Below are 27,331 nucleotides of genomic sequence, written 5' to 3'. Positions count from 1 at the left end.
TTCCTTTTGAAACTCTCCAAGCGCACGGTGACGTCACGCTACTTCATAGACACACGCAGGTATTGCCCCGGGGTTCCGTTATCTTTCCCATTCTTTTATATGTGCTGTTGCTGCCTGGGATTTCAATCATGGAGCCATGGTATTTACTAGCTGGCCTTCTTTCCCTTCAGGAGGAAAAATTTTTAGGGTGAAGACGATTATTCCACAACCGTGAGACACAGCCACTAATATGGAACTAAACGTCCCTGGCAAAACACGGAACCTACATTCAAAAATACTCACCTGCTTGAGTATTTTGCTGATGTCAGACCTGTCTTCCATGCATATTTCAAACAGTATTTAAACTATTATTTATTACGCTTTTTTTTTAAAGACAGGCCATATTGCGTCCTAAAAAAAAGAAGACTTTCATTTCTATCCCACAGGTGTTAGCAACTATTGCATTTAAATCTCCAGATTGACCGCAATATAGTGAAACTCTTTTGGTTTGAATCTCATGAATGGATCTCGCATAAATCGAAGTTGCTCATTTGTTATTCGATTGTTAAACCGACTTGTTTAACTAACGAGTCTGTCAATAGATTTGAATCGAGACCATAGCGAGATGACTTCCATTCATAAAGCTGGTGTTAACCATATAAGTCATTCCGTAGAATCACGATGTCACCATCAAACTAGAAATAACCTCTGTTGGAGGTTATACCTAATATGATGATCAGTGCGTAGAACTCGTTTGTTAAAACTTCGATCAACTTGGCATACGTGGGTAGAGACACGAACGCAAATCGCGAGGGCTAACCATAGACTCTGCGGAGTCATCTTGCGTTAATCAAGATGCGCCGAAAATGCGATTAAAGGTTGTGGACCGGTTTTCTACGAGCATACCAAGGTAACGAAAACCATTTTTGACTATCGGAATTGAAATTTAATTCCGAAAACTACAGAAATAGACAATTTATATTGCCAGGTTCTTCCAACTAATTCTTGTTTTGCTCTTAGAATATTCAGCGATGGGAATGCAAACAATGTCAACGAAATCTGTGCGGGAAAAGACGTACAGAAATGGGCTTCCAAAACTACATAGTTATTTCAAAACGCACAAGGTCTACGGACCACTTCAAATTTGTGAGGCTCTACATCTTATTCTCAAGCTATGTGCGAATAGCCATACCTTGTTGTTTAACCACACTAATGTTGTCACGTAATAAGCAAAGCATGACCGCTACAAATTAAATTAGGGAAAAAAATGAAATCAAGTTTCGCATTTGAAAAACTCGCTACGGCACGCGCACTTCTGGTGCCAAGTCCAAAGATCAAACGCTGTAGGTTTCAAACTTCAAACTTTCAATTACCTACAGTCTACTGCCACAATAATAAATTTAAAGAAAAAGAGAAGGGCATTTGATGGTCTGGCGATAAAGGGATCATTTTTCAAATCTCGTTATCCAACTCGGTTTTTGGGTTCACGTCTCTAATCAGTTATTGAGGATTAGAGACGCATGCCTGCTTGCCGCAGATTCCATTCACTGAGAGCGTTCGTGATAGGCAGGAACAAAATATTCATGGAATACATATACATTCTTTCACACCGCCGAGAAAGAACGCATAATATTCAAAACAAAATTAGTTAATGATGATCGAAACGGACGTCATGATGTGATCAATCATGCGTGATACTTTGTTCTCCTGGCTGGAACGAATCCAAAAATCAATCTACTCGATACTGCATTTCATTGTCGGTAGTTTTACTACATTTTTTAAAAAAGACGATAGGAAAGACGCGTCATGGTCACACTAGCGGTCTTCCTGACTCGATAACCAAGAACGCTTAATGATGAAGACGTGGTATGAAAGCAAGGTGATCAGGCTTTAGATAATCTTTCCTTTCGTATTTTTCTCCCCCCTTTTAGCGAGTACCGACAACGTATTTCTGTACAAATTTCGTAACAAGGTCAAAGCTACTGTAAAATGAAAAACTTGAAAGTACATGGCAATATCTCGCAGCGGCATGTGGCAAAAGCTACCCGCAGTTTCCTGGCTCGAAGAACATTTTTGCACATCACGGTCTTCAAGCACAATTACGATTAAGACATCAAAACATGACTGCGCAACTTTACGTCGAGTCTCTCTACATGCCTACATTTCCTCACGAACGAATTCAAATGGTTGTTGGGGCAGCATTTCAAAGAGTCAAACTTTAATTGACTTTAGAATGCACTAAGACATCGAGTTTTGCTATGTTACGAATTTTCACCGATCTACGTAAATGCTAAATTAATGGGCATTTACATTGTTCGGTATGGTGTCTTTGGTTAAATTTGTATTGAATTATTCGATTGTCAAAATATGTTGGAATGGTCGATAGAATATTTTTTCAAATACTAAGCTAATACTTCTTATTTTTTTGGAAATCAACTATGGAAGGCGAACTTTGGTTGCTGACTCGTCTATGAGATTCTATCAAAATAAAGGGAATTTTAAAAATCACATTTAAGTAAACGAAAAACTTTTAGCTTTGGAGTACGAAAGCTGGACAAAGTAGATCAATTAGAATGAGTATCGTCAGTTATTAACGAACCGTAATTCGATAAAAATCTGCCATCGGAGGGAAAATCTACAATAGATTAACAAAAACACAATTTTGAGTTTCTTTCTTTCGTTCAAACTAATACCGCTAGCTTTTGTTTAACCCAGTGAAATACTCATTCTTGACCACAAGACTTGCGTAAATCACGCAACACGCGAAACGTAAGCTAAAACCGCACGAACACGCAAACGTAAGCTAAAACCACAAAAACCGTGCAACAATCATTCCGTACCTTTCACTGAAATTTCATGCTCTGTACCATCCAACGAGTCTTTTGAAAATAAGAAGACGGATAAGTAACCGACTGCATGCTTACAGTAAAAAAAAAAATGACTTACATCTGGTTTCCGAAGATGGTTTCTTGTAGTCCATCGCAAAATGGCAGAGAGAGTAAAGGGTTCCGTAGATTAATGCATAGATTCCAAAGGACCGGAACATGATAGCACCACCATAGCTTTCATAGATAAAACCACCAAGCAAGCTGCCAATCGACGTACCTGTTCACATCAAGCAGTTGGTTTGTTCTTATTGAATTACATGGAGTAACATTGAATAATTTACCTATTCCTTCAAATAAGGCACCAAAAATTCCTTGCAATGTACTTGTGCCTTCAGGTGGTGCGATCAAATTCGCATATGATGCCATCTGGTAGTAAAAAAATGCAAAATTTTATTTAAAGGCTTTTTTGAAATTCATAAATACGTACGGTGGACCAATAAACGCCCAATGTCAATCCGTTGAGCAAATCGATAGGCAACGTGTACCACGGGTTCACCAGGTATGAATAGGCTACAAGTCGAATGCCCATCACCAATAAAATCATTGTCATAGTATGAACGTGTCCAAGTTTGTTTAAAATTCTTCCTATACTCAGTTGCGGAATAATAATTGGTAATTGATTTGAAATTGAACGCTAGTACACCGAGGATACCTGATAAAAAGAGAAAGGGAGCCTCCCCAAGAAAGCACTGGACACCCATGGCTAACCCTTGCAGTAATTTGATCCACTCTAATGAATCGCAGCCTTGAGCAGATGCCAAGTCCTCTAAAAACCTGGTGAAATTGGATCGAGTCCGTAGCATGCGTACTTGAACTTGTACTGTAAACGAAATGCTACCTACCATAGCTGAAACTGCCATACTAATCCGATACACATGCCAAAGGTGATGCAACTAAACAGGAACAAGACAACTCGTAGATTTCTGAAAAGAACTAGAATTTTTTCCGTTTGATAAGGCTCTTGGTGGTAGTCAACCTTGATGATACATATTCGAAAAGCAACAAATAATTAAGTTAGGGTGGAAAGACTTTGTTTAAGCGAGACAGGTACAAACCTTGATTTTTATTACGGACACTGCATTGATGGCTAGAATGATGACGACCAAGTAAAAGCTTGGCGTGTAATCTTTTTGAAGCTGTCCAACGCTCGCCAGATCAATCAAGTACCCAGCGATAATCGCCATAAGGCCCCATCCAACTGCCCCCCAAAGCCTTTGAGCTCCCTGTAGAAGGTAATGGTACCAATAGTAACTTTCTCTTGCAATTTTTCGAAACTACTTACATAGTTCTCGGGCTTGTCTCCTAAAGAAAACAGTCGTTAATAAAACCACAAAAATGCAATTTCGAATCATACTATACCCAGAAGATTGAAACAAATTGCATCAGAAAGGCTGACAACCACGGCTTGGGCTGCCCACGCCCCGGCCATTAAAAAAAATAGCATTTGAAATTGGATGGTGGTGTAATAAGGGTCAGCTATCTGCTCAATGATTGCAGTTTGAATGTAGTCCATGACTGTAGAGCTGTTGCAAACAACTGAACACTTGATAGCTGGGGCTCCACTACATTGTGGGTTTTCAATGGCAGTCTCGTTTAATACTATTTTTTCTACAGGGAAATAAACACAATTTTGATCGAGACTACTGTGAGTAATATTGGTATAGGTAGTCATCTCTATATGAGTCTGATTTGTGTAGCACATTTCGCTAACATTCCACTCACTACAGATTTGTTCTAGAAATAAATAGTTGGGGTCTGTACATACTAGTTTACACTCCATAATCTCTTTGTCTTGGAATTCCATTTCAATTTTGTCTAAAGCACAGGCATCACTGACATTACAGGTTCTCAAATAAGTTCCATTGCTGCACTCTAATTCCATAAAAGCCTCCGTAGACTGTGCAGGTATGAAAGCCATAGAGCCAAAGAATAGCGCTGTAAAGACTATGGCTAAAATAAAAATGGATTTCCCTTTCTTGAATTTGTCAGCTAAAGCACCAAAGGATGGTTTAGCTATCAATCCGACAAACGGAAATATAGAGTACATTATTCCAACACCACTAGAAGGGATACCTAACTGTTTAGCATATGTGGGAATATAAGGCATTAAGGGAGCAGTGCCTAAAAAAAATATATATATATAACTGAAGATTTTCATTTAACCAAATAGGTCTGAACAAAATCACCTGCATTAAAAAGGAAATAATGTGATTTAATTGGAAGGAGCTTCCGATTAATTTTCACGTCCAACATTTTCGTTTCAAACAACCTCCCTCCAGAGATCGTGTGGTCTGCAATGGATTAAAACAGCGCTGTTGCCGCTTTTTATTCTAGCGCCATAACTTGACTCTTTGTTCAGCTTTGTCTCTTCGGACACGACTGAGATCGAATCAGTAGAGAGATCTCTGATAAATATTTTTTTTCACCAATGTTTTTATTATCATCAGAGGTTAGAGAGTGTACATTTTTAAAGCATTGTTTGCAGATGTCAGAATCTGGTTTAACGCCTGAACAAAATCATTTAGAAAGAGATATATGGAGAGCTGATCTACATCTGCCAGCTTTGACAGACGCCATGGTGGTGCATGCGTCATCGAAAAACACGTCTCGCGTTGTGGATCATATACATTCTGTTTCCATCATCCTGTAACTAAAGAAGTCGTTGCATCTTCCACCAACTTCGTTTCCCGAGCACTGTTCGATGGCTTAGCAATTGAAATGGTAAACTTCGTGAAAAACGATGGGTACTTCAGAAATTCAATGCTAAACCTTCTCAGTTTGATAGCGGACGCAGCGGACTTTCGTTTGCGCGTACCAGGAAAGTGATATGTTTCGCATAGGTCTATTTCGATCAAGTTTCCGAGATCGGATGTTCCATGTCATGTCTGGACTTGAACGAGTCTAGAAGCAACAGAGACTAACTGCGGTCAGCAGGTCATTGCATATACGCACCGAGCAGGCAGATAAGGCTCGAACGGTTACCCCACAAAATGTGTTACTTGTGTAATGTAGCCATTAGGGCGTATTCGCTGTTGACTACTTAAATACCTACCCAGGAAACAAAAAATACAGACGTAACCAAAAAGCCAAGCAAGGGTAAAAATATTATCTAACTGAAGATAAGAAAAATCCCAGTGCTCTATGTGATTGCAGATCATCACGTGATTCGGAAATGAATCCAACTTGAATGACCTACGGAGAGCCTTGTTCCGTTTGCTCATTTCTTATTGCGTCGTTTTTTCATCAAATGTCCTCGACCGACTAAAGAGTTTCGCCAATTTTATGTGGCCTTTTAGTAACAGGAAAACCTCAATACTTTAAAGCATTACACAACAATTATTTAATGGCAACGGCACATAGCACATTACGTAGACGTCACCAAAAAAGTTATTTTGTCTGGTAAGTATTGACGCAGCGTGGAACAAGTTGCTGAATGGTGCCCTATAAAGAAATTTAACCAAAAGTGCACGAAACAGCTGAAACAAGCGCTTTCAGTTTCTTCTAAAATAAAATAATACTTTCAATTTCCTCAAAAGCTGCGTTTTAAATTTAGTATGTTGAAATTCCTCGCGTGACGTCACAAAACTACGTCATCATCGTCTTCATGTACAAAGAGAAAACAGTTGTTTTCTGTGAAAACCATATAAATGTTAACATTGCCTAAATTAAGTTCTATAGTGCAATATGTTCATACAATTTCTTTTAAGGTATGATCCCTGTTTTCACCTCAAAAAACAGGGTTTTTAGGTCAGTGCCGCCAATGGTTTTGTATACGCCATTGTCTATGTATCGCTCCGCATATTTTAAACTGCGAAATTACATTAGCAGCCAGGTTTCTACAAGATAATTGTGCCTAAAAGATGGATAATTAATCTAGACTTTGATATTCAACGTTTGATTGGAGATTACTTACCTAATGCACTTTTGTATTTACGATTAATAGGCAAAATAGTTGGAACTACGCGGAGGCAGAAGTGGCACTGCAGTTTTTAAAAAACAGCTGATACCGTCCCTTTGTTGCTAGAGGCCAGAATTTGTAATGGAGTGCTAACGGAAAGTCGCTTCAATTGTCGCTACAATCTCAAACAAAAGGTACAATTCCTTGTAGCTGTCGTTGATCTAATATTTTAACATTTGCCCAGTGCGAAAATTTGATCACCCACTCCTTTTTTTTTGTAACATTCACATTAAAAGTTTTTTTTTTATAAAAAGAAAAAAAAAAATCTCGAATGTTCTCTGTTGGCACAGACACTAGTGGGGAGGATAGGGATTTCAACGGGCAAGCCCGGACAAGTCTGAGAGCGCGAAACATTTTTTACTAAATAAAAGGGGCACGAAGCCCAGCCATTCAGTCTCATCCTAACAGAGCGATCTTTCAGTACTTTTGTAAATTCTATTAAGAGACCTTTATTTAATTGACTTTCTGAATCTTTTATTTTGCATTAATTGAAGATTTAAACTACATTTCTTGTCAATTATTTATCGCTCTTTGCGCAAGAGTTTCACATATCCCTCAATTTTATTGCACTACAGCCAAATCCTTCTAGTCAGCAATTTGCAAGAAGTTGTGTGTGTGTGTGTGTATAATTAACCTTGAAAATCTGCTACTATATCCAGCCCTCTACCCTTGCTGGGAGTGTGGTAAGGTGCTGCTTGCGGTGCAAAACAAGAAGAGCAGCAGAATGGAAGTCCAAATGGATGTAGCTGTGGGCAAAAGTTCCTGTCCTGATGTGTCGTCACTGATGCAGAGTCTACAACAAGCCTTGGCCCTCGAAGCTAAATTCCAGCCCAAGCTTCAACTTCCCTCAGCAGCCAGCACCACAGGAGTAAGCACAATAAAAAATTATTGAATGTTACAGACCTTCTAATAAAGTAACTGTGGTTTTTTAGGAAAGCAGTGAAATCACATGTGCAATGAGAGATGGAGCTGCTCATGTTCTTCGCTGCCTGAAGGTCTGGTATGATCTTCCCTCTGCAGTTCTGCTGGATGCTCTCAATTTAATGGACCGGTTCATGAGTCGCATGAAAGCACGTCCCAAACACTTGTCTTGCATCGCCATCAGCTCCTTCCATCTTGCAGCCTGCCAATGGGTGGAGAGGGTTAAACAGAACAATGGTGGTGAGACATCTTCCATCCCAGGACCGTTGCAGGTATCTTAGCATCCTCAGGTTTTTGTCAGGACACCTAAGTAATTAAAATTAATTGGTAGGTTGTTCCTGAACCACAAGATCTGGTAACAATATCTCAATGCAAATGTACCGCCGGAGACATTAACCGGATGGAAAAAATCGTTGAAGCGAAGTTGGCTTGTCTGCCCCAGGAAGAACCAGTTACAACTTTAACATTCCTCAACTTGTATCACGCACTATTGTCGACAACTTTACCTGCCGCGCTTCAACCAGATCTTCTGATCCTTTCTTGCAAGCTGGAGACTATTTGCTGTGACGCAAATTATGCTGCCTTTCCCTCATCTGTTTTGGCTTTTGCTCTTCTGTTTGTGGAAATGAAGTGTCATCAAACAGCCATTGAGGTCATTAGCCGTGATGTTTTACTCGAACTACAGCGACTTGCTCAGGTACTTTGAAATCTTCTAGTTTTGTTGTACCTATTTGTTTATACGGTTTGCCTTCGAAATAGGTCAAAGATGACATGCTGAATGAATGCGTAAGGATGGTCTCTTCAGTGATGGCCCCTTACGATGGCTATGCTCAGAGCAATCCGTCTCACCGTCAACGACTTACTTGGAAGCTGTCCAGGCGTACGTTAAAGCAGTTACGGCCCACCGAAAAGTTAGTTAGTGTTTTACCAACCATTGAGGAGAACCGCCAATTTGGCCAAGTGCAGAAACGCAGCCGCCGTTCACGTCTTAGTCCGCACAAGATACGACCTGTATCACCAGGTGCTGTCTTGTCCTCGCTGCCTCTGCCCTTTCCGACCAAAGAAGATTTAACGTCGTTTTTCGACAATTTTGTTGCGGCTTCACCTTATTCGTTCAGATTTCTGTATGGTTTGGAGGAGGAAAGTCCTTCAACTGCTTGAATGGAGGAAATTCCAGCAATCGTTTTTGCGAAAAATTCTTCTTCCTAAAATTTACACCACAATTATTAGATGCATTTTGTTTATCTTCTCAAACTCTTTGAAAGAAAAGTTCATTTGCCTTGTAGATACTGTAGATAAATAACTGCCATTCAAATTCTTGAGGGGATGTGAAAAGAAAATAATGAATTTGTTCTTGCGCGTGAGTCTAAAGAAAATTTCAAATCTTGCTGGGATTGAAATTTGGCCAATCTCGGAGAAATCGCGGATGTTGGTAACCTGGATCAATTCGTCAACTATAATATTTCATCAGTGGTTTATTTATTGTATTATTACTACGTTTTGTCCGAATCCTTCGTAACGAGTCTCATTTTTGCTTGTTCTTCCCTCCCCTTATTCGTCGTTCATGAAAGAAATGGAACAAAAACAATAAAAAGTACAAAACTGTGAAACTGTTTACCGAATGATGAACATTTATTAAAATTTAATAAATGTTATTTACTTTCCTGATTTTAACTTTTTAGGAATAGGTTCACTGTCATTCACAGTTTTAATAGCTTCAACAGACAATCCTGCAATCTAAACACTCAAAACGTAAGACTTATGTTATCTAAAAACATATTGATCGACTTACTTGAGGTTGAACTAGATGAACAGCTATTTTTTGATGTTGAACGTACTTCGAATCGAGGCTCACTTGCACCACAATCCGATCAAAGGTCCGAATCGTTATGTTGCCAAAAGTTTGCGAAGGCTCCTATTCGTTAATAGTTTAACTTAATTAGGTAAAGGGTATGCTACAGAACTGAAGATAATATCTCTTACGTCTGGATTGTACACGAAGGCCGGTTTAGAATCATCATCTTTTTCTTTAAGGTAAATGGAGCCTTCCAGTCCATACTTTGGAATAAGGACTTGCAGAGCATTCTGGCGCACGGAAAGAACATAGGCGTCTTCATCCTGGACACGGTGGCGGAAGAACAAGTGAGTGTGTAGTGCAACTGAAGATCGTTGTGCATACTGCGACATTTTGTGCCGATAATTAAGATTATTGCACAATTGCTGAACGCATTTTCGATCAAGTAACTCAGCGTATGTCACATCCGTACCAACAGCTACCGCTAAGAGCCGGTGGACCAGCAAGTCTGCATATCTAAAGAAAGTACAGCGGTGTATAAATGAAACGCATCAACTTAAGGCTCTTTAACCAACGAACCTTCGAATAGGAGATGTGAAATGAGTGTAAATTGGGGCGGCCAATCCGTAATGATAGAAGTCAGCTTGTGCAACTGTTCCGCTGCTAAAATAAACTGCTTGCATCATGCAACGAGTTGCCAAGATGCGAAGCATCGTGTTCATGTACGGATTATTCGGCTTAACAGCTGCGTCCAACGAAGCGGCCAGTGATTTGTTGCTACTAACGTCTAACGTGAATCCCTGACAACAAAATAAATTGTGAATATGTGCATTTCGAAAGAAACGTTCACCAGAAAAAAAGAAATAGTTTTGCACCTGTGTCTTTCCTGCTTTCAAGAATGGTTCAAAGTTTGATGCAGGTGGGACGGGATGGCGACGGAGAACAGCGCATTCCGGGAAATGCTTGAAGATGTGGTCGGCTACCGAAATATTGGCCAACAACATGAATTCTTCCACCATGCTATTGGTATCAAGCATAGGCTTTGAAATTACATCAATGGGGTCGTTGGTTTCGGTGCTCACCTCAAACCTAATCTCCGGGCTTGATAACTGTAATGCACTGAAAGAAGATGGAAATTGTAATTAAGGTCAACTGGATTCAACTGGAGGGATTAATTATACCCTTTTTCCATTCGATTTTTCTTCATTATTTTCGCCAATTTGTTTAACCCACGAAGGCTCTTGGCCAACTCATTTTGTTGCAGTGGGTCATCAATGTTGCACTGGGCTTCAGCATAAGTGAATGCTCGCCGGGAGCGGATAACACTTTTAGCAAAGCGAGTTTTTTTTATTTCAGCATCTGCAGTCACTTCCCAAATGACAGAAAAGGCAAGTCGTTCCTGGTCTGGCCTTAAAGAACAAAGATTTGAACTCAAAAGCTCAGGCACCATGTCGATACGTCGATCAACAAGGTAAACGGTTGTTCCTCTGTCAAAGAAAAAAAGATGGGATAGCACTAGTTACTTACAACACTTTCATTAAACACGATACCTATTGGCAGCTTCTTTATCAAGTGCAGTATCTGGTCGCACGAAATGTGATACATCCGCAATATGAACTCCAACTTCATAAAGGTTTGGTGACAATTCCCTGTAATGGAGGGCGTCATCGATATCGGTACAGCCAGGGGGATCCACACTGCATATATCCAAGTTGCGCAAGTCCTCGCGACGGTTGACCTCCTCTTGGCTTATCGTCCATGGCATCGAAGGTAAACACGCAAGTACTGTTTCCGGGAAGCTATGATGCGGAACATCTTAGGGAAAGGTAAAATTCAGTCTTCTACTAGATGAATTGGCAAATTATTTTACGTTAAATATTACCATGCTCCAATAATAGAACCTAAAGAAAATAAAGTAACAAGATAAAATAGGATAGGATTATTTTTAAACAGTAAATCTCACCTCATTTTCAGTATCCTTATCACCAATATTACCCAGTGCACGAACAAAGTGACCAAGTGGGTATCTGGAAGTACGAGGCCATGAATCAATGGCAACAATGATTTTTTGCGAAGACAATGTTGCAGCTTGTCTTGTTTCGATTCGAATTTTTGGAATTTTTCTTTCAGCAGGAACGAACAGATGTCGAGTTCCTTCGGCAAGCACACTCGGAAGCAATATTCCGCAATACTGACGCCACTTGCGACGAATAATTCCAACGATTTTACCTGGAAATTTGATTCGCAGTGTATAATATCATGGAAAAATGAAAATAAATATTTCCCTAACCAGTGGGTTGACGATCTTTGCCTTTGGCGCTATTGGTTAATAATGCTTCTTCCTTTTCAATTTGATCACCTGTCAAAAAGAACGAAATAGAGATACTGAGAGAAACATAATCTCATATTGTGTTACCGGGATCTTGGTCCTCTTGATCCTCCAGAACAATACCACTAGGTGACGTCCATTTGTCCTCTTCATAAAACATCACAATGGTTAAAATGCATTGAATTTATATTTGTTATTACCATACCTGGTAATAATTCTACGGCAACAATATCGCCGTCAACTGCACGATTTAAACTCGCATGGCCTTGCAGAAGAATGGATTTATCTTGCCCCTCAACACTGACAGACCCTTCCAAGAAATTTTCCCTGGAGATAAACATGGTTTAAACACGCATTCTCTATTACACGAATTACAGCATTAGCTACCTGGAACAATGAAAAATTCCTTGAAGTAATTTGCCAGATTTTATTCCAGTCATTATTCGGGTAGGGGCCCAATGCTCGGGGAACAAAGGTTCGCGATTCTCGGAATTATCCTCGGAATGCGACGCCGCTAATTTTTCTTGGAGATCAGGGAAATCTTTCAGGCTTTTCACATATTCATCCACTGGAATTGAACAGTTGAAATTAAAGAATAAAACATAATAATAATTAGCAATTGGTGTTTACCTTTAAAAGCTGGTATTCCTTCTTTTAATGCTTGTTCTCTGTTTTTGAAATCCTGAGTCAAAAGAATAACTTGAACCTTTTTTTTCTTGTCCTTTGCTAGTTGACTTTCTTCCAAGTGAGTCTGATACCAACTGCAAGCTTTACGAATTGCCCTGTCATTTCTGTCATTTGCACTCTCACCAGGCTTTCTTTCCACATAAGTGTCTCTATTGAAAAAGTAATGGTAAAATATGACTAATGAAAAGAAGAAGAAAATTGGTGATTTCAATGGTACTTGTGATGTTCATTGACAAAAACATAAAAGCTGTCTTTTCTGCTTTCCATGATTTCTTTCAGTTTTTTATAATTGTTTGTACTTCTCTTCCTTGTTTCTTCCAAAACAGTTTGCAACAAGATGACATTTTTCCATGCTGGACTTTCCAGAACGTCAATCTGTCAAAAATTTTCTGATTCCAAATACATAAAGTAAAAGTTTTTGCTTTCAAATACCTGATGAAGTACAACATTGGTGTCTACGACAACATAATGTGGATATGCACAAAGTGTGCTGGATGAAATAGGCGCATCGTCTAGTACTTCGCTATTTTCCTGATTGCATTTCTTACACAAATCGGAACCGCACCAAAGATCATCTCGAAGATAATGTTCTCGAACTACTTTTATAACCTTTCCTGTAATTATGAATTACGGTAAAAACTAGTCTGCATACAGTTACATTGATAAATATTTACCTCTTTTCGTTTTTCGCAAAAATATTTTGCTAGTAAGCATGTCCATTTTCAGCAACGTGTTTAGAGGAAAACAGCAGACGAAAAAGAATTCATCGGGCGTAGTTAAAATTATATCAAAGAATTGGCAGCTCTGTGTCTCGACAGACGGACACAAAAGCTGAAGAGTCATCCGAAAAACACAAGACAGTTTCTTTGAAAGCTTGAATTTAGGCAGGTGAAACGATTTCAGAATGAGGGACGTCGCGAAATATCTGAGCTCTAAGCAAAACACTGTGGATCAAGAATTAGCCGCCGAATGGGCCAAGCTAGAGAGCCTTTACAACAAGAAATTATGGCACCAACTCACCATCGAGATGCTCGATTTTGTCAACCACCCGAGCCTTCAGTCTAATAACGAACTCGTCCAGCTTTACGAAAACTTCGTGGCTGATTTTGAGAACAAGTATTTCAATAGTCAATTTTTAAAATTATCTTTTCATTTCCTGTTGTGTTTCTAGAATCAATCTTCTCTCACTGACAGAGATATGTGCTATCATTGTGAAACAAATGGGAACTCCCGAGGAGCGGTTAGCCTTCCTCAAGCAGCTTCAAGAAAAAGTGAAGGCAAATAAGGAGGCATCAGCTCTCTGCAAAGTTCTGAGTGGAGGCATCATTTTACATGAAAAAGGAGACCAGGCTGAAACAAAGAATATCATGGAAGAAATTGGAAAAATTCTTGACGAGACAGATGGTGTTACCCCAGTCCATGGAAGATACTATTCCCTTTGCAGTGACTTTTACCGTATTCATGGGAAGCATGCCGATTTTTACCGTGCATCTTTGAGGTAAACTTTATTGCCATTTTAAACAAGCTGTTTACTTCCACTATATCTTAAAAAATTAAATAGGTATCTGGGTTGCATTGAGCTTACAAGTTTGAGTGCTGCAGAACAAAAGAGCCAAGCTTTTCATCTTGGCATTGCTGCCTTGCTTGGAGAGGGAATTTACAACCTTGGGGAATTGGTATTGTGAAATCTTTGGCAGAACAATATACATTTAGAACAAGATTAACATAAATTTCAACACAGTTGGCACATCCTGTCTTGGAATCACTGAAAAACCAGGAAGAAAGCTGGCTGGTGGACCTGTTGTTTATAATGAATGCTGGTGACATTGCAGGTTTTCACAAACTAAGACCAAAATGGTCATCGCAGGCAGACCTCGTCACAAATGAACGTCTTGTGTTGCAGAAGATTACGCTTCTAGCACTCATGGAGGTAATGCAGTTATACATTATTAATGTGTCTTCAGTTTCAAATTGAAAATCCCTGTTTCAGATGACTTTCAAGCGTCCGGCGACAAAACGTAATTTGTCATTCAAAGATATCGCTGCTACCACGGGTGCAAGAGAAGATGAGGTTGAATTACTCGTGATGAAAGCTTTGGCGCAAGGTCTTCTAAAGGGTACCATCGACCAAGTCGACTCAACTGCACATTTCACCTGGGTCCAACCGCGTGTCCTTGATAAAACACAGGTATTATTGTAATTTTTAAATTATTAGTGCAACTTTAACTCAAGGACAAAACATATTCTTAATGCTTCCAGCTTTCTTCTATGATGACACGATTGGAGAACTGGTGTAAAGATATTGAATCAGTGGAAACTCTGGTTGAAACTAAAGCAAACGACATATTAACCATGTAAGATCAGACTATCCCGTTTTCCATGAATAAACCTGTTTGAAAAACGTTTACGTAAACATTATACAATTAGCAATGTATTACAGTAAAAATCACTCACCACTTTGTTTAAAAAAGACGCTGAAGCCAGAATTTATCGCACATAAAAACAACTTGCACACGAAAAATCGTGTAAGATGAAAGAGCAAAGAGGATACATATTCATCCGCAAAACAAAAAATCTAGTCACAGTAACATTCTCTACATTTGATTGTTGCACTCATAGAAAATAATTTCCGCTGTTATGAGATACATAAGAGGGAAAACGGGGGTTCCACAAAGTTTTGTGGTTCATGTCAAACATCCTGAGCACTTATAACACCGCCAGTCGAGTGATATAGCATTTTGGAAAAATAAACAATTTCCTCACCATGTATAAAGAAATGAGCAGACACCGTTCTAAAGTTGAAGGTTAGTCAAGTTCTAGCAATTTGAGTTCCTCTTTAAGCCCGCGGAAGGATGGACGATCGTCGGCGTTGTGTGCCCAGCACATTTGCATCACCTAATGTGGAATGAACACACACAAAAACAAGGCCATGTGAACACAGGGATGTGAAATCCACATAAAAACGTCAGTTTGGTGAATAATTACCGCGTATATTTTTTCTGGACATCGCGGTGGCCTCTCTAGCACAATGCCACGCTGGACGCGCTCTACCACTTCGGCGTTTTTCAACCGCCCATAGGGCATTTTACCACAGGTGAAAACTTCCCACATCAGCACGCCTACGTACAGAAGGACAAATTTGGAAGGAGAACAAACAAAAGAGAACAAACACATCAAGACCTTGTTAGGTAGAACTGATAGAAACAACATTCACAGATCAATTAATGACAAAAACACTTACCATAGGCCCAAACGTCGGATTTTGAGGAAAATCTCGTATAGTGCAGAACTTCCGGAGGGGCCCATTTGATGGGAAACTTGGCTCCGCCGCTACTCGTATATTCATCATCCAACACGTACCTGCCAAAATAAAATGCGAGAATAACAAGGACGAAAGAAACGTGCTCAAATGAAGCAAAACACCGTAACTCGAAGGTTGTGACACAAGGTGTAAAATAATAGCGATAAAGCTTTTTTTCCTCTTAGACGGATTTCACTCACCTTGCTAGCCCGAAATCGGCTACTTTCACCACGTTCTCGACACCCACCAGACAATTTCTGGCGGCCAAGTCACGATGGATGTAGTTATGGCGCTCCAGATAGGCCATGCCCTTACAAACCTGTTCGATTTGATGCTTCTTTAAATTTTGAACCTAGGTTATAATTAAATTAGCTACCATACCTGTATGCACGTATCGAGAAGCATGCCGTAATTTCCTGTCAGCGTCGTTTCATGCTTCCTCAAGTACATCAATAAAGAGCCGTGCTTGAGATATTCCGTCACGATAAATATAGGACGATGTTTGGTGCACACGCCGTACAGCTGAACCAAATTCTGATGCTGCAATTTCCTGTTGTTGCGTTAAGTGCATTGAAATTAAGACGGCGTGAATCACGTATGTGAAATGATAGCAAACTCACGTCATGACTTTGGCTTCGTCTATAAAATCGTCTTCGCTCATGGTCCCTTCTTTCATCATTTTGATGGCCACTTCGATTTTGGCGCGCCATTTTCCTCGTCGCACAACGCCAAATTGGCCAGAGCCCAGCTCCTCTAATAGGGTCAGCTCCGATGGGTCAATTTCCCATTTGTCGTGGCTCAGACCGGCCGTGGCAGGGATGGATCTGTCGCCGACTGGGGGCATTTTCAATCGGCACGCCAAACCGCCGCTATTGTGACTGTGAGATAAAATGTGTAAACACACACACGCCGAGAAAACAAAAGGTTAATAACATAACCATATGAAGCCTTAACTGCTTCCGAGTCGAATCTTTTTCTTTTATTATTTTCTTATTGCCATATTTAGTACCGGTGATAGTTGACCAGCTCGGCAATCGTTGGGCAGCAGTGTTTCTCCGATAAGAAAAATTCCAACTTGTTGTTCTGTTTGATGTGATAATGCTTGACTTGTGGCGTTGGACTGAATGTCAAAATATGCAGATTATGATCCAAACGAACATGAGCGATTAAATATAGTTGTCTCGCCGTTGTGCGTGACACAACTCAAGAAACCTTGTCACATGTTTTATCAAAATGTTTCATAACAGCTACTTACATTTTTGTGAACAAGGAGAGGGTATACATTCCTTTGGTGGACGAATTTCGGATGACAAAACAACCCTCGCGATCTTCGTGTTTTAGCACGTTTTCCGCCCGCTGGCGGGACATATCTCCTACATACCAACTGTAAGAAAAGTAAATTATGTATCAAGCACATCATTATGAATACTATTAAGAATGACGGATCATACTCATATTTTTGCAAACCGATGAGCTCTTTCTCCTTTACATAATTGGACGGAATGTAACCGATTCCACTGCAAAGATCACGTACGAATTAGCAAAACAGAATCATCACATTTGCGCGTATTAACTATACCCGAATTTATCGCGCACTTTCCACCAGTGTTCCTGAGAATCGTCGACCACTTCATACTCTTCGCCCTAAATGGAAAAATTCAATTGAAAATTTTGGAACATGAACAGCGGGGATCTTTAAAGCTGGACAATGGAATCCCACGCACAGATTCGGGTCTTGTAGGTGCAAAGATCTATTACCTTTTCTAGAGATATGTCCCCGCTTTCTATAGCCTGGAATGGATAAAGGGCCACAACCTAGACAACAACCGTAAAAGCGACAAAAGAATGTGGCGATTAGTTCTTTTTTTTTCTTCTTTTGCAAATAAACAAGACATGAATAAGGTTCAATCTTTCGTTTTGACGGCATACCTTCTTGGGCACGATGGTGGGTTCTGTTGGAATGGAGGAACCTAATGGTGAAAAAAAGAAAAGCACATGATGAGTTAAAGTAAAAGAAATAACAAAGATAGAGAAAACGATAGCAAAGGCGAAGATGGGGAGTGTGTTATGTTTTGAAAGGTAATTTTCATCGGACTCGGGAGAAGGGAAGCTGAGAAAGAGGGTTCTTTTTGTTCCCTTCTTCTTTTCAAAAGGCTTATTTGGCGGATGTACGCACACATACACAGCAGTATTATAACCTGCCGTCCTTGGCATACAAAATAGGCCTCTTTCCTTATTCGATACAAAACTTTCAAGGGCCTGAAGATGGATTTAAAATACAACTGTAAAAAAGAAGAACAAGACAAAACGGATAAAATAGAGAAGGGAGGAGGGAGAAAAAAGGGAATGAGAGAAACGACTATGGGAGAAATCGGTGCTTCGTCTTCTATTCAACCACAGGTGAACAATGGTTATAGGGAAGATTCAACGGCGGTTCTCCAGCACACTCGATACCGGTATGAGAAATTGATGAGGGAACTTTCTCCCTTCTCTTTAACGCGCTCTTTTGAATTGTACGCGTGTCAGAAACTCGTAAACAGGGACTGGTTTTTTTACTTTTCTAATAGTTATTCTCATAGCTCTAAAAACTGGTACAGTCCAGTCAGGGCGCTTCTAGACGAGGAAGGTGAAGGTAGGTTCAGCTTGGACTCTCGTCCATTAAAATCTGCGCAAAACTCGAACCACTGGACATATAACACTAGTACGCTCGACGAAATTAAAACCTGCCCATCAATACATAACCTTTCCTTACGTAATGGTCAACAGAAATTAGCAACGACATGCGATATGATGGTTTAACGGGTTGGTACATCAACTGGTTCCTATACGAACCGGGAGAAGGGCAACCCCTACGAAAGCTAAATCCCTGAAAATAACCAAACATGATAACATGGCAGAAGAAATTTCAATGCAGTAGCACTCAGATATGACAGCGAAGTTAGTCAAGAACTAAATCCATGCGATAAGTTGGTAGACCAAGATCAATCGCCATGATGTATCAGCATTAATTTTACAAAGTGAACACCTGTTCATTCTTTCAACAGGTGACTTTCAGGTGGGAATGAAATTTAACAGTTTGTGCTATTCTCGGTTGCTCAGCGGAAGTAGCGTGAGGCGAGACTCACGGGAAAAAAAAAAAAATAAATGCCGGAAAAACCAAACCATACCTCGAGTCCATCTACTTTCGCTGGATTTATAAGTAAGAGTATCCGAAGTCATGGTAGACCAGAGTGGCCAACGGCAGCCAAAAATGCGCATAATTTGCGCGAACAAACCTCAAACTATAGGCAGCGTGTAGTCAATAGGTATTGAAAACTTAGAAACTAAGATCGGGATAAGACGACCGTTCAACTCACACTACAACATGGCTAAAGGCTGACAACGAAACTAACGCAGCAGGTGGAAAATTATCACAAATTCTCACGTTATCCCTTATCTTGAACATGCGCACCAATCTCATCGAACTGACATGCAACTATTTCGAGTGTGAATGAAAAGATTCGGCTGCTTTGAAAAGAACGAAAAGTATGGAGACGCTGAGCTGGGTTAGACATCTCGCTCCCACACTTTCGTGCACATGGAGAAAAGCTAGGCCATTTTATCTTTGCTTTCGTTCTCACAAGGGACACAACGAGATGCGCAATCTTTGCCTTCTACTCTTCATCATTTGAGAAAAAAGAACAGCTGATTTACGACGTGCGGTCAGTGCCCATTGCGTATACTATGAGGGCTACAATTAAAAACCGAACGAACGAATGGAATCTCGGAAAAAAACAGCGGCATTCTTCGGGTCTTCGTCTTTCTGACCAACCGCAAATCCCCAATGTAATCGAGGGAAGAGAGAAAATTTTCATGAATATTGCCTTCCGAACTTACTGAACAGTTTCCTTTCCCTTAACCACTAATGCTTTACAACAACATCTACCTCCCTCATTTTCTTAATGTTTGGCCGGTACTTTTAGTGCAACGTAAGTTACCTCTGTTAGGTGGTTGAGCTGAACTTAATGATTTGTCACCTACTGGAGCTTTAGACAACTGTTCAAGCTACCTTATTCTACCACAAAAACATATTTTCTTTGAAAACGACCTCTCGGTTGCTTAATTCTCATCCCAAGGTTCGATACTATCGGAAACAAACAATTTCTACCTTCTGTGAGACAAATACCTTCTCGGGGGACGATAAGAAAAAACTATACCCTAGATACGCACTCAAAACAAAAGGCGAAAATAGTTAGCCAGTGTTTGGATGCAGAAAAATATTTTACCTAAAGGGACGATGGCGTTGTGAGAAGTGGAGGGAGATGCAGGAACAACATCTCCAACGATCGCCGGATGGCTTTCTGTCGTTGGTTTAATCGCAGCTGGTTTGACCATCGTCTCGACTTCAGCCCCATTCGCGGGCTTCGCGACAGGACTTGGTGAGGGGGACGGATGGTGGATAATATGACTGAAATTGAGGCCCATGTGTTGAAGTGAATTGGGAGACCAGGTTACAGAACGGCAACCGTTTGTCGCCTTGGACGTCGACCTTTGGCTCGATCCACAGCAGGGGTAACTTCTATTTCCCCACAGGGCAGGGTGATACACATTCACAAGAGGAGCACCGTCTTTGACCACTATCAGAGAAAAATAAACAAAAAATAAATAAGATAACACAAATGTTAGAAAAACATGCTTATTTGTCAACAGTTAACATGTGGTACATGTCAAGAACGGTTGTTCTCACCAACTCTGATGTTCCACAGCCAGTCGTCTCTTTCTTGCTGAGTGGGAGTGAAGATGCACAGAGTCAAGTCTGTTGCACAAGATCCTTCATTACACTCATAAGGGTTGTACACTATCTGAAAAGCTGAGGAGCCTTTCAAGTCACTTGGGATTGAACCCGTAAGGTTTGCCAGTGGACCGATGGCAGGTGTGTCAGGTGCTGGATCAACAGCTTCCACAACTTTCACTGTTTGGAGGTCGACACGTCCTTTTTCTTTGCCTTTGCGATTCTGTTGTGTGGAATTGATGGTTGTTGTGTGTTAGTGATGTAGGGATTCACGAAGACAGTCCATGCGTGTTTAGTAGAACTAAACCTTACCTCGCATTCGCCCTCGTAGTAGGCGAGGAACTTTGTGGTAAGGACGAACCATCGACTCTTGTAGTTGACCAAACTGAACCGTTTCTTGTTCTGCGATCGTTTCACTAAATTTCCTTGCTTTTTGACCTCACCTACAAGAGGTTTGGCAGAGCTTTTAAACATACTTACAACACGATCACTAATCAAAAAAGCAGTCCCCACTCGATAGAGCTTTAATAACTTCGTTCATTGTCCTTTCTCCTTTACGTACGAAGCAAAAGAATGAAAGCAGGCCACACTAGGAAAAGCTCTTCTCTCCCCCTCCCTTCGAATACTAGTTACCTTCATGCACCTAGTGGCGATTTTTAGCAACCAATCTCCAATGACAATCAAATTGCGAAAACCAACTGTAGAAGCCTCACGTAAAAAAAGCAAAACGGTATAGGTAATTTTTGTTGTTAGAAGCAATTCAAAGTCAAATATGTTACATCGGTATAGGTAATTCAGTATTTTTTAAATTTGAAACAAGTAGTTGATCCAGTGGAGCAAGGAATAATAACAACCACAATAAAAAAGCATTGATCAAAAGTTTTGTCTGCTACAAGAGTCTTTCCCCGCTTACATACATTGAAACGTCATTTTCCGGAAAACGAATTGTTTACGTTCCAAAACAACCTTTTCTATTCAAAAGAACACGAAAAAAAAAAGAAAACATGTCGGAAACGGCACAAGTTAGCTCGTTACCTTTACCCCCAATGCAATATGTCACTTTGTTTAGTGAAGAAAATTCTAAAAGAGGGCGAACGCCAAGACCCCCACCTCCTATCACTGACAACTATTCCATGTTTGGAAATCCATATAATACAGACGATGCAGTGATCCGACCTCTTGAAAGCCAGGTATAATCAAAATATACACTTTAACATTGATGATGCAATGTGGGTTTATTTATTCCAGAATATAAGGAGATTGTATCCCAACAATTATGATCACCGAAGAGAACTAAAAAAATTGAATCATTCAATAACTGCTAGCTTCTTAGATTTGGTTGATATCTGCATTCGGAATCCTGAATCAGAAGCAAGAGCAACAAAAATTGATGACCTTACACTACTTTTCATTCACATGCATCATTTGGTTAATGAATTCCGTCCTCACCAAGCCAGAGAAACTCTTAGGGTAATGCTTGAGCAGCAAAAACGACAAAGATTGGAAATTGCAGAGCGTTTCAGAAGACACTTCGACAAAGCATGGGAATTGGTGCAACAGGCTATTAGTACAATTCCTGAACCCACAGAAAGCAACATCAAGCTTCTTATAGATATTGAAAGAGTTCAACCTTCAGAAGGCAATTCAAACAATCAAGCATGTGGAAATGGATGTGCAGAGGAAGATAGAGTCCTTTGTCAAATCATTGATTTGTTATGAAAGTGTTTTATCTTTCTTCATTGTACGTAATACATTCGATCCACTTGTCTTTTCTCGTATAACAATTTGCGTATGTCCAGTGGCTTTTCGGCTAGGAATTGCAGGAATTGAACCCTTTGGCTGCTGTGTATTGGAAAATTTTCGCTTTATCATTGTCATTGAAAACAACTTGAGAAATAAAAATGTCTCGCCTACGAATATCAGAGTCGGTGTTTTATATCCTTCTAGAATTGGAACTAAACTGAATGATAACTGAAAATGACTTATTTTGCTTTATTTTTACCTCCCTTGCACACCATGTTTATGGTCTCCCGCGGTAAATATCATGCAACGCTGCGTTTCCAGTTCTGTCTGCACATCTAAATTCTGAAATTCTAAAAATTTTCTTCATCAGTCAGTTTGTTTTTCTCCAATTTGAAGCTTCAATCACAGCTAGCGCTATTACTTTGGGTAAGAAAGTTCGTTTAATGTGGAAATTTTGTCTATCGAAAAGACTGATTAGTTTTATCCTTAGCCCTTCAGGTAACAGTAGGTTGCTCTAGTTAGTGCAGGTTGGCACATGTAAAGCTATCTTTACAATTAGTTTCTTTTAAAATGAGTGAAAAGAAAATCATTCCCATACCTATTTTCAGTGATGTCACATTTGAGCTCTTTAATGAGATTCATTCTAGAAGAAGTCCTGTCCTCCTTAGGGGATTAAACATCGGAAGTTGTCTAGGAAAGTGGACAGCTGAATATCTTTCCCAAATAGTTGGCAAGAAACCTGTAAAGATCCATGTATCTGAAAGTGGTCAGATGAATTTTATAACAAAAAATTTCCAATATAAAACACTGCCATTTGATCAAGTTATCAAAAGGTCTTCATCAAATCAGCATGAAGATTACTTTCTAACAAACACGGAAGTATACTATTTGAGAGCTCTTGGAACTGATTCTAGAGGAAGAGAGGTTGCAAACATGGAGAATCACTATCCAGAGCTTTGCCAAGATTTTCAAATTCCTCAGTTCTTGGAACCAAGTTCAATTTTTTCTAGTGTACTAAGGGTGGCATCAAAAGGGGTTCAGTTATGGACACATTATGATGTCATGGATAATCTTCTTGTCCAAGTTACTGGCAAGAAACGAGCTGTCCTCTACTCTCCAGAAGATGTTTCATACCTCTATTTAGAGGGCGACAAATCACAAGTTGTCGATATTGACAATCCGAACCTGGAACGTTTTCCTGAATTCGTCAAAGCTACAGCACACGAATGTGTTATGGAGCCGGGTGACATCCTCTTTATTCCGTCTCTTTGGTTCCATAACATGACTTCACTCGATTTCTCTGTAGCCGTCAACGTTTTTTGGCGAAACTTAGGTCCGGAGGTTTACGATAAGAAAGATCCTTACGGCAACAAAGATCCTCTTCCTGCTTCTAAAGTAATGCATAATTTAAAGCCATAGGGACTCCATTCTTTTTCTATCCAAAATTTGGAACTGCAGGCTTTGGAGATGGTTGAATCCGCCTTAAAACACCTGTCGCACCTGCCAGAAGAATATCAGCGATTTTACAAGAAGAGAATCATTTCACGTGTTCAAAAAAATCTTTGATGTTGATACTTTCCGATTTGAAAAATAAAGAAGTGCAATCGGTCTTGATTAGCTGATGTCCCTTCTGTCGCCTCCGAACTTGTAAAGACCCAATTCCTGTTTAAAATCTTTGCTTTTCAATTTTTCAGGTTGGAAGATCGTCTGATATGGAAGGTGTAGCGGGAAGGTTTCCCGTCCAGACCAAAGCTGAAACAATCGAGATTAACGGAAAAGCTACAGAAGTTGTTATTTCAAAGTTTAGGTAAGACATTTTGTTCCACCTTTATCAGCATCTATAGTGTTTAAACTGATGTTCTTTTTCAATAACCTTTGCAGCGACAAGTTATTCATTATCCTTACACAATACGGCAAGGTTGGTAATCTGGTTGAAGTCCGTCGAGACGTAGCACAGAAAGAGGATCCATCCAGTGCCGTTTACGGTGTTCGGTAAAAGCTGCGTTTCCGTCTCGCTTTCATCAGTGCTTAACAGCTTTCATTAAACTTTAGAGTTTTACTCGGCCGAGACGACGAAGAAATCCACGTAGCTGCTCGTTTCTTGGTGAACTATATTGCCACCTCTCAAAGTGTCCTATTTGGTCTGTCTCTAAAAGACTATCAGCCTCAAACTTTGCGCCAGATCGGCGAACATCTTAAGCTTCATCCCTCCTTCGCAACATCCTCTTAGATTTTACCATGTCCTCACGAAAGACCATTTTCGGCCAAGTTGTTATCGGTATGCAATTTGGTTAATTAATTTTTCAAGCTCCAGTTATAAAGACGTCTTGTTAAGGTCCTCCCGGTAGCGGAAAGTCTACCTATTGTCATGCAATGTCCGATTTTCTTCGCTCCCAGAATCGCAAAGTAGCTCTGGCCAACCTAGGTAATTGGACGTTTTCAAATTAATGCGTTTTTTTCCCCATCATCATCTTAAATGTTTAATAGATCCTGGTAATGATGTCTTACCGTTCACCGCTTCTATTGATGTGTCAAAATTGATCACCGTACAAGATGTCATGGAAAACTTCAATCTGGGTCCGAACGGTGCTTTGGTCTATTGTATGGAATTCCTGGAAAAGAACTTGGACTGGCTTTTTGTGGAAATAGAAAAATTTAAAGATCACTACTTTATTTTCGATCTACCTGGACAGGTAAGCTGGAATTAGTGTTCGCCTAGAAACATCAATTTGATTGTGGTTCCTACAGGTTGAACTATATACTCATAACAATTCGGTAAAGAACATCATGAAGCAGTTGGAAGAATTCGGCTTGCGTCTGTGTTGCGTTCAGCTAGTGGATTCCCACTATTGCAGCGATCCTGGTAAATAGCACTTCACAAACATATCATTAACCGATAGAATAATGGTTTACGTAATTATTTAGGCAAATTCATATCAGTGCTTCTGACAGCTATGACATCCATGTTTCAAATGGAGATGCCCCAAGTTAACGTTCTGTCTAAAGTCGACCTGGCTGAACAACATGGCCGGTTGCATTTTGGCCTTGACTTCTACACAGAAGTGCTAGACTTAAACTACCTTTTAGACGCAATTAACAAAGATCCCTTTATGAAGAAATATCGCCAACTGAATGCTGCGCTGATTGATGTTGTTGAAAACTATAGCTTTGTATCGTTCCTACCTTTATCCATCTCCGACACGCAGTTGCTTAAGAACGTTCGCGCTGCCGTAGACAAAGCTAACGGCTACATCTTTGGAGCAGGAGAAGAAAATCAGAGAAACATTGTTGCCTTACTTTCTACCGCAGTGGGTGCACAGTTCCATGGCGAACTTGCCGGGACGGTGAGCGAGAAGTACCTAGGATCGGATGACTTTCATGAGGACGATGAAACGTACGAAAATGAAAATTCCATGTCTGTCGATTGATGTCGAATCCATTCTGAATAAAATAAAATGCAGATAATCATTGCTTTTGTTTACATCTGACTTTTGATTGCATTTTTCATAAGCAATCTTTGAGACTTTGATGAATGCAGTGAAGTGTAAAAAATAGGACAACTTTACTTACGTCGGCAATAGCCTCTTTTGCAGTTGGTACATGGGTAGCGGATTGAGAACGAAAACAGGGTTTTGACAGTTGAAGGATGCAAGTACAGCGAGATCCTTCCGGTTACTGGAAAATGGCGCACGATCCTTACTGTTTGGAAGAAAGAATAATATCAGATCTTGAAGCAATAATGAAAAAAGATCCTCTTTTGTGAGCATAATTTCATAGTTCTTTCATCAAGATTATTAGTGAAAGACAATAAATAACGCTATAGCTATATGAGAAGCTTATGTTTTTAAGTTTCTTCTATTTCTATTAACAGAGAGGAGTTCGACGTCATTCCTGTAACTGAAGCTAAAAATCGCTCACCGGTCATCCACATCTCCCATAACCTCGGAATTGAAGTTTGGTGCATAAAGACAGTTTTCATGTACTGCTACGAAAATAGCTTCAAGTTGGAGCCTTTGTGGAGAAAGGAATATCAAAGGTTGGAAAGATATACAAGAGTGGCGTTATTGCTTAATGCCAACATAGCAACATTTTGGAACACCAGAAAGAGATTAATTGCCAATCAACTTCTGGATGTTGATTGTGATTTTCTGCTCACCAAACTGGTGCTCAGTCAAAAGCCAAAATGTGTGGAAGCTCTCTCTCACAGGCGTTGGCTACTCCAACAAGCTTCCAGCTCCAACCCGCATTGGGTGGAGACAGAACTGTCTCTCTGTGATAGGCTCTCTAGCCGAATGAAATGCAACTACCACGCTTGGTCCCACAGACAGTGTGTCTTTTCTCAAGCTGTCAAGCAGCAAGGATTCAGTCTTACCTTGTGGACATCTGAATATGAAGTCTCTGATGTTTGGACCAAATGTCATCTGTCTGATCATAGCGGGTGGCACTACAGAAAATTCCTTCTTGATCAGTTCAGAAAAAATTTAGATAATATTGAACAGCACATGGATGTCGCAAGGAAACTGCTGAGTAACACTACCGACACAACAACTTCGACTCAGCTCTACATGGAACTATTGAACGAAGAACTACAGAAGAATGAAGATTTGATCTTGAGTTTCAATGCCCACGAAAGTCTATGGTATTACCGGCGATTCCTCCTACAAGCTGGAACAATCAATCACGCCGAGAGCCTTTTTCTTGAAAAATGTTGTAACTCCAATAAAAGTAACTGCAAAAGAGCTGCTGTCGCTAACGCTGACGGTGTTCAAATGAGATACATAGAGCACCACCGGCGATGGCTGTCAGATTTCTGTTTATAAATAATCGTTCTGATTTAGGATTTCGTTTGTATAAAGACTACTGATAATAAAAAAACCATCATCCAAGACGGTTAAGCTATTTAAACAGAGATACGGTTTATTTATTTCGTTCAGCTTGTAATCGTTGTTTTTTTTCATT

The 27,331-nt window shown here is 40.0% G+C and overlaps 8 protein-coding genes across 16 annotated transcripts in view; 5 read left to right on the top strand and 3 right to left on the bottom strand.

The window, feature by feature from the left end:
• LOC130687277 (GPN-loop GTPase 2-like) overlaps positions 1 to 25,840 on the top strand; it is a 69,111-nt gene extending 43,271 nt beyond the window's left edge. Inside the window, exons 1-8 of one of the 3 annotated variants that reach the window (XM_057510430.1) lie at positions 22,689 to 22,798; positions 24,067 to 24,179; positions 24,254 to 24,364; positions 24,425 to 24,650; positions 24,708 to 24,797; positions 24,860 to 25,065; positions 25,121 to 25,235; positions 25,298 to 25,840. In XM_057510430.1, coding sequence (XP_057366413.1) covers positions 24,611 to 24,650; positions 24,708 to 24,797; positions 24,860 to 25,065; positions 25,121 to 25,235; positions 25,298 to 25,800 — 954 coding nt within the window. In that variant the 5' untranslated portion in view covers positions 22,689 to 22,798; positions 24,067 to 24,179; positions 24,254 to 24,364; positions 24,425 to 24,610 and the 3' untranslated portion in view covers positions 25,801 to 25,840. Of the gene's footprint in view, positions 1 to 22,688; positions 22,799 to 22,862; positions 23,768 to 23,830; positions 24,180 to 24,253; positions 24,365 to 24,424; positions 24,651 to 24,707; positions 24,798 to 24,859; positions 25,066 to 25,120; positions 25,236 to 25,297 lie in introns of those variants that run through there. The other 2 variants (XR_009420944.1, XR_009420943.1) reach the window with 2 other exon arrangements.
• Positions 25 to 5,238, bottom strand: LOC130687260 (major facilitator superfamily domain-containing protein 6-like). Of its 5 annotated transcripts, none has more exons than XM_057510409.2 (11): positions 5,054 to 5,238; positions 4,227 to 4,988; positions 4,150 to 4,169; positions 3,923 to 4,090; positions 3,710 to 3,843; positions 3,520 to 3,641; positions 3,295 to 3,452; positions 3,149 to 3,233; positions 2,926 to 3,084; positions 2,820 to 2,858; positions 29 to 164 (listed from the first exon to the last, which is right to left on the bottom strand). In XM_057510409.2, the coding sequence occupies exons 1-11, from the start codon at positions 5,118 to 5,120 to the stop codon at positions 127 to 129; spliced, it is 1,752 nt and encodes a 583-aa protein (XP_057366392.1). In that variant the 5' UTR covers positions 5,121 to 5,238; the 3' UTR covers positions 29 to 126. The 5 variants fall into 5 exon arrangements, with proteins under 5 accessions (XP_057366395.1, XP_057366392.1, XP_057366390.1 ...); XM_057510407.2 differs by lacking the exon at positions 29 to 164 and adding an exon at positions 2,306 to 2,614; XM_057510408.2 differs by lacking the exon at positions 29 to 164 and adding an exon at positions 2,306 to 2,457.
• Positions 6,826 to 27,331, top strand: part of LOC130687272 (cyclin G-like) — a 50,177-nt gene continuing 29,671 nt past the window's right edge. The window contains exons 1-5 of one of the 2 annotated variants that reach the window (XM_059495183.1): positions 6,826 to 6,959; positions 7,485 to 7,693; positions 7,758 to 8,018; positions 8,078 to 8,443; positions 8,506 to 8,902. In XM_059495183.1, coding sequence (XP_059351166.1) covers positions 7,550 to 7,693; positions 7,758 to 8,018; positions 8,078 to 8,443; positions 8,506 to 8,902 — 1,168 coding nt within the window. In that variant the 5' untranslated portion in view covers positions 6,826 to 6,959; positions 7,485 to 7,549. Of the gene's footprint in view, positions 6,960 to 7,484; positions 7,694 to 7,757; positions 8,019 to 8,077; positions 8,444 to 8,505; positions 9,059 to 27,331 lie in introns of those variants that run through there. The other variant, XM_057510427.2, reaches the window with a different exon arrangement.
• On the bottom strand, positions 9,259 to 13,338 carry LOC130687299 (exosome complex exonuclease RRP44-like). Its single transcript, XM_057510459.2, has 17 exons — positions 13,232 to 13,338; positions 12,990 to 13,171; positions 12,775 to 12,932; positions 12,501 to 12,706; positions 12,258 to 12,438; positions 12,076 to 12,197; positions 11,958 to 12,017; positions 11,832 to 11,900; positions 11,505 to 11,770; positions 11,424 to 11,442; positions 11,092 to 11,356; positions 10,723 to 11,028; positions 10,417 to 10,660; positions 10,121 to 10,341; positions 9,730 to 10,057; positions 9,539 to 9,661; positions 9,259 to 9,483 (listed from the first exon to the last, which is right to left on the bottom strand). Exons 1-17 carry the CDS (start codon positions 13,275 to 13,277, stop codon positions 9,403 to 9,405), a joined length of 2,877 nt encoding a protein of 958 aa, XP_057366442.1. The 5' UTR covers positions 13,278 to 13,338; the 3' UTR covers positions 9,259 to 9,402.
• On the top strand, positions 13,362 to 14,961 carry LOC130687274 (26S proteasome non-ATPase regulatory subunit 13-like). Its single transcript, XM_057510428.1, has 6 exons — positions 13,362 to 13,673; positions 13,729 to 14,055; positions 14,119 to 14,233; positions 14,299 to 14,487; positions 14,548 to 14,745; positions 14,817 to 14,961. Exons 1-6 carry the CDS (start codon positions 13,462 to 13,464, stop codon positions 14,913 to 14,915), a joined length of 1,140 nt encoding a protein of 379 aa, XP_057366411.1. The 5' UTR covers positions 13,362 to 13,461; the 3' UTR covers positions 14,916 to 14,961.
• On the bottom strand, positions 14,967 to 21,201 carry LOC130687255 (tyrosine-protein kinase Btk29A-like). 2 transcript variants are annotated; one of them, XM_057510401.2, is made up of 15 exons: positions 20,942 to 21,201; positions 20,585 to 20,852; positions 20,124 to 20,474; positions 17,788 to 17,828; positions 17,617 to 17,673; positions 17,438 to 17,502; positions 17,310 to 17,375; positions 17,114 to 17,242; positions 16,868 to 16,978; positions 16,479 to 16,736; positions 16,240 to 16,408; positions 16,059 to 16,177; positions 15,799 to 15,917; positions 15,543 to 15,676; positions 14,967 to 15,452 (listed from the first exon to the last, which is right to left on the bottom strand). In XM_057510401.2, the coding sequence occupies exons 1-15, from the start codon at positions 21,101 to 21,103 to the stop codon at positions 15,363 to 15,365; spliced, it is 2,139 nt and encodes a 712-aa protein (XP_057366384.1). In that variant the 5' UTR covers positions 21,104 to 21,201; the 3' UTR covers positions 14,967 to 15,362. The 2 variants fall into 2 exon arrangements, with proteins under 2 accessions (XP_057366384.1, XP_057366385.1); XM_057510402.2 differs by lacking the exons at positions 20,124 to 20,474; positions 20,585 to 20,852; positions 20,942 to 21,201 and adding an exon at positions 19,026 to 19,207.
• Positions 21,479 to 22,404, top strand: LOC130687287 (mediator of RNA polymerase II transcription subunit 7-like). The gene is made up of 2 exons (XM_057510442.2): positions 21,479 to 21,819; positions 21,878 to 22,404. Exons 1-2 carry the CDS (start codon positions 21,634 to 21,636, stop codon positions 22,346 to 22,348), a joined length of 657 nt encoding a protein of 218 aa, XP_057366425.1. The 5' UTR covers positions 21,479 to 21,633; the 3' UTR covers positions 22,349 to 22,404.
• Positions 25,963 to 27,281, top strand: LOC130687276 (protein prenyltransferase alpha subunit repeat-containing protein 1-like). The gene is made up of 2 exons (XM_057510429.2): positions 25,963 to 26,131; positions 26,244 to 27,281. The coding sequence occupies exons 1-2, from the start codon at positions 26,019 to 26,021 to the stop codon at positions 27,190 to 27,192; spliced, it is 1,062 nt and encodes a 353-aa protein (XP_057366412.1). The 5' UTR covers positions 25,963 to 26,018; the 3' UTR covers positions 27,193 to 27,281.

The sequence above is a fragment of the Daphnia carinata genome, chromosome 4 (genome assembly GCF_022539665.2).
Source record: "Daphnia carinata strain CSIRO-1 chromosome 4, CSIRO_AGI_Dcar_HiC_V3, whole genome shotgun sequence".
Taxonomy (NCBI): domain Eukaryota; kingdom Metazoa; phylum Arthropoda; class Branchiopoda; order Diplostraca; family Daphniidae; genus Daphnia; species Daphnia carinata.
Note: the sequence above shows the minus strand (reverse complement) of the source record. Positions and strands in the feature narration are given on the sequence as shown.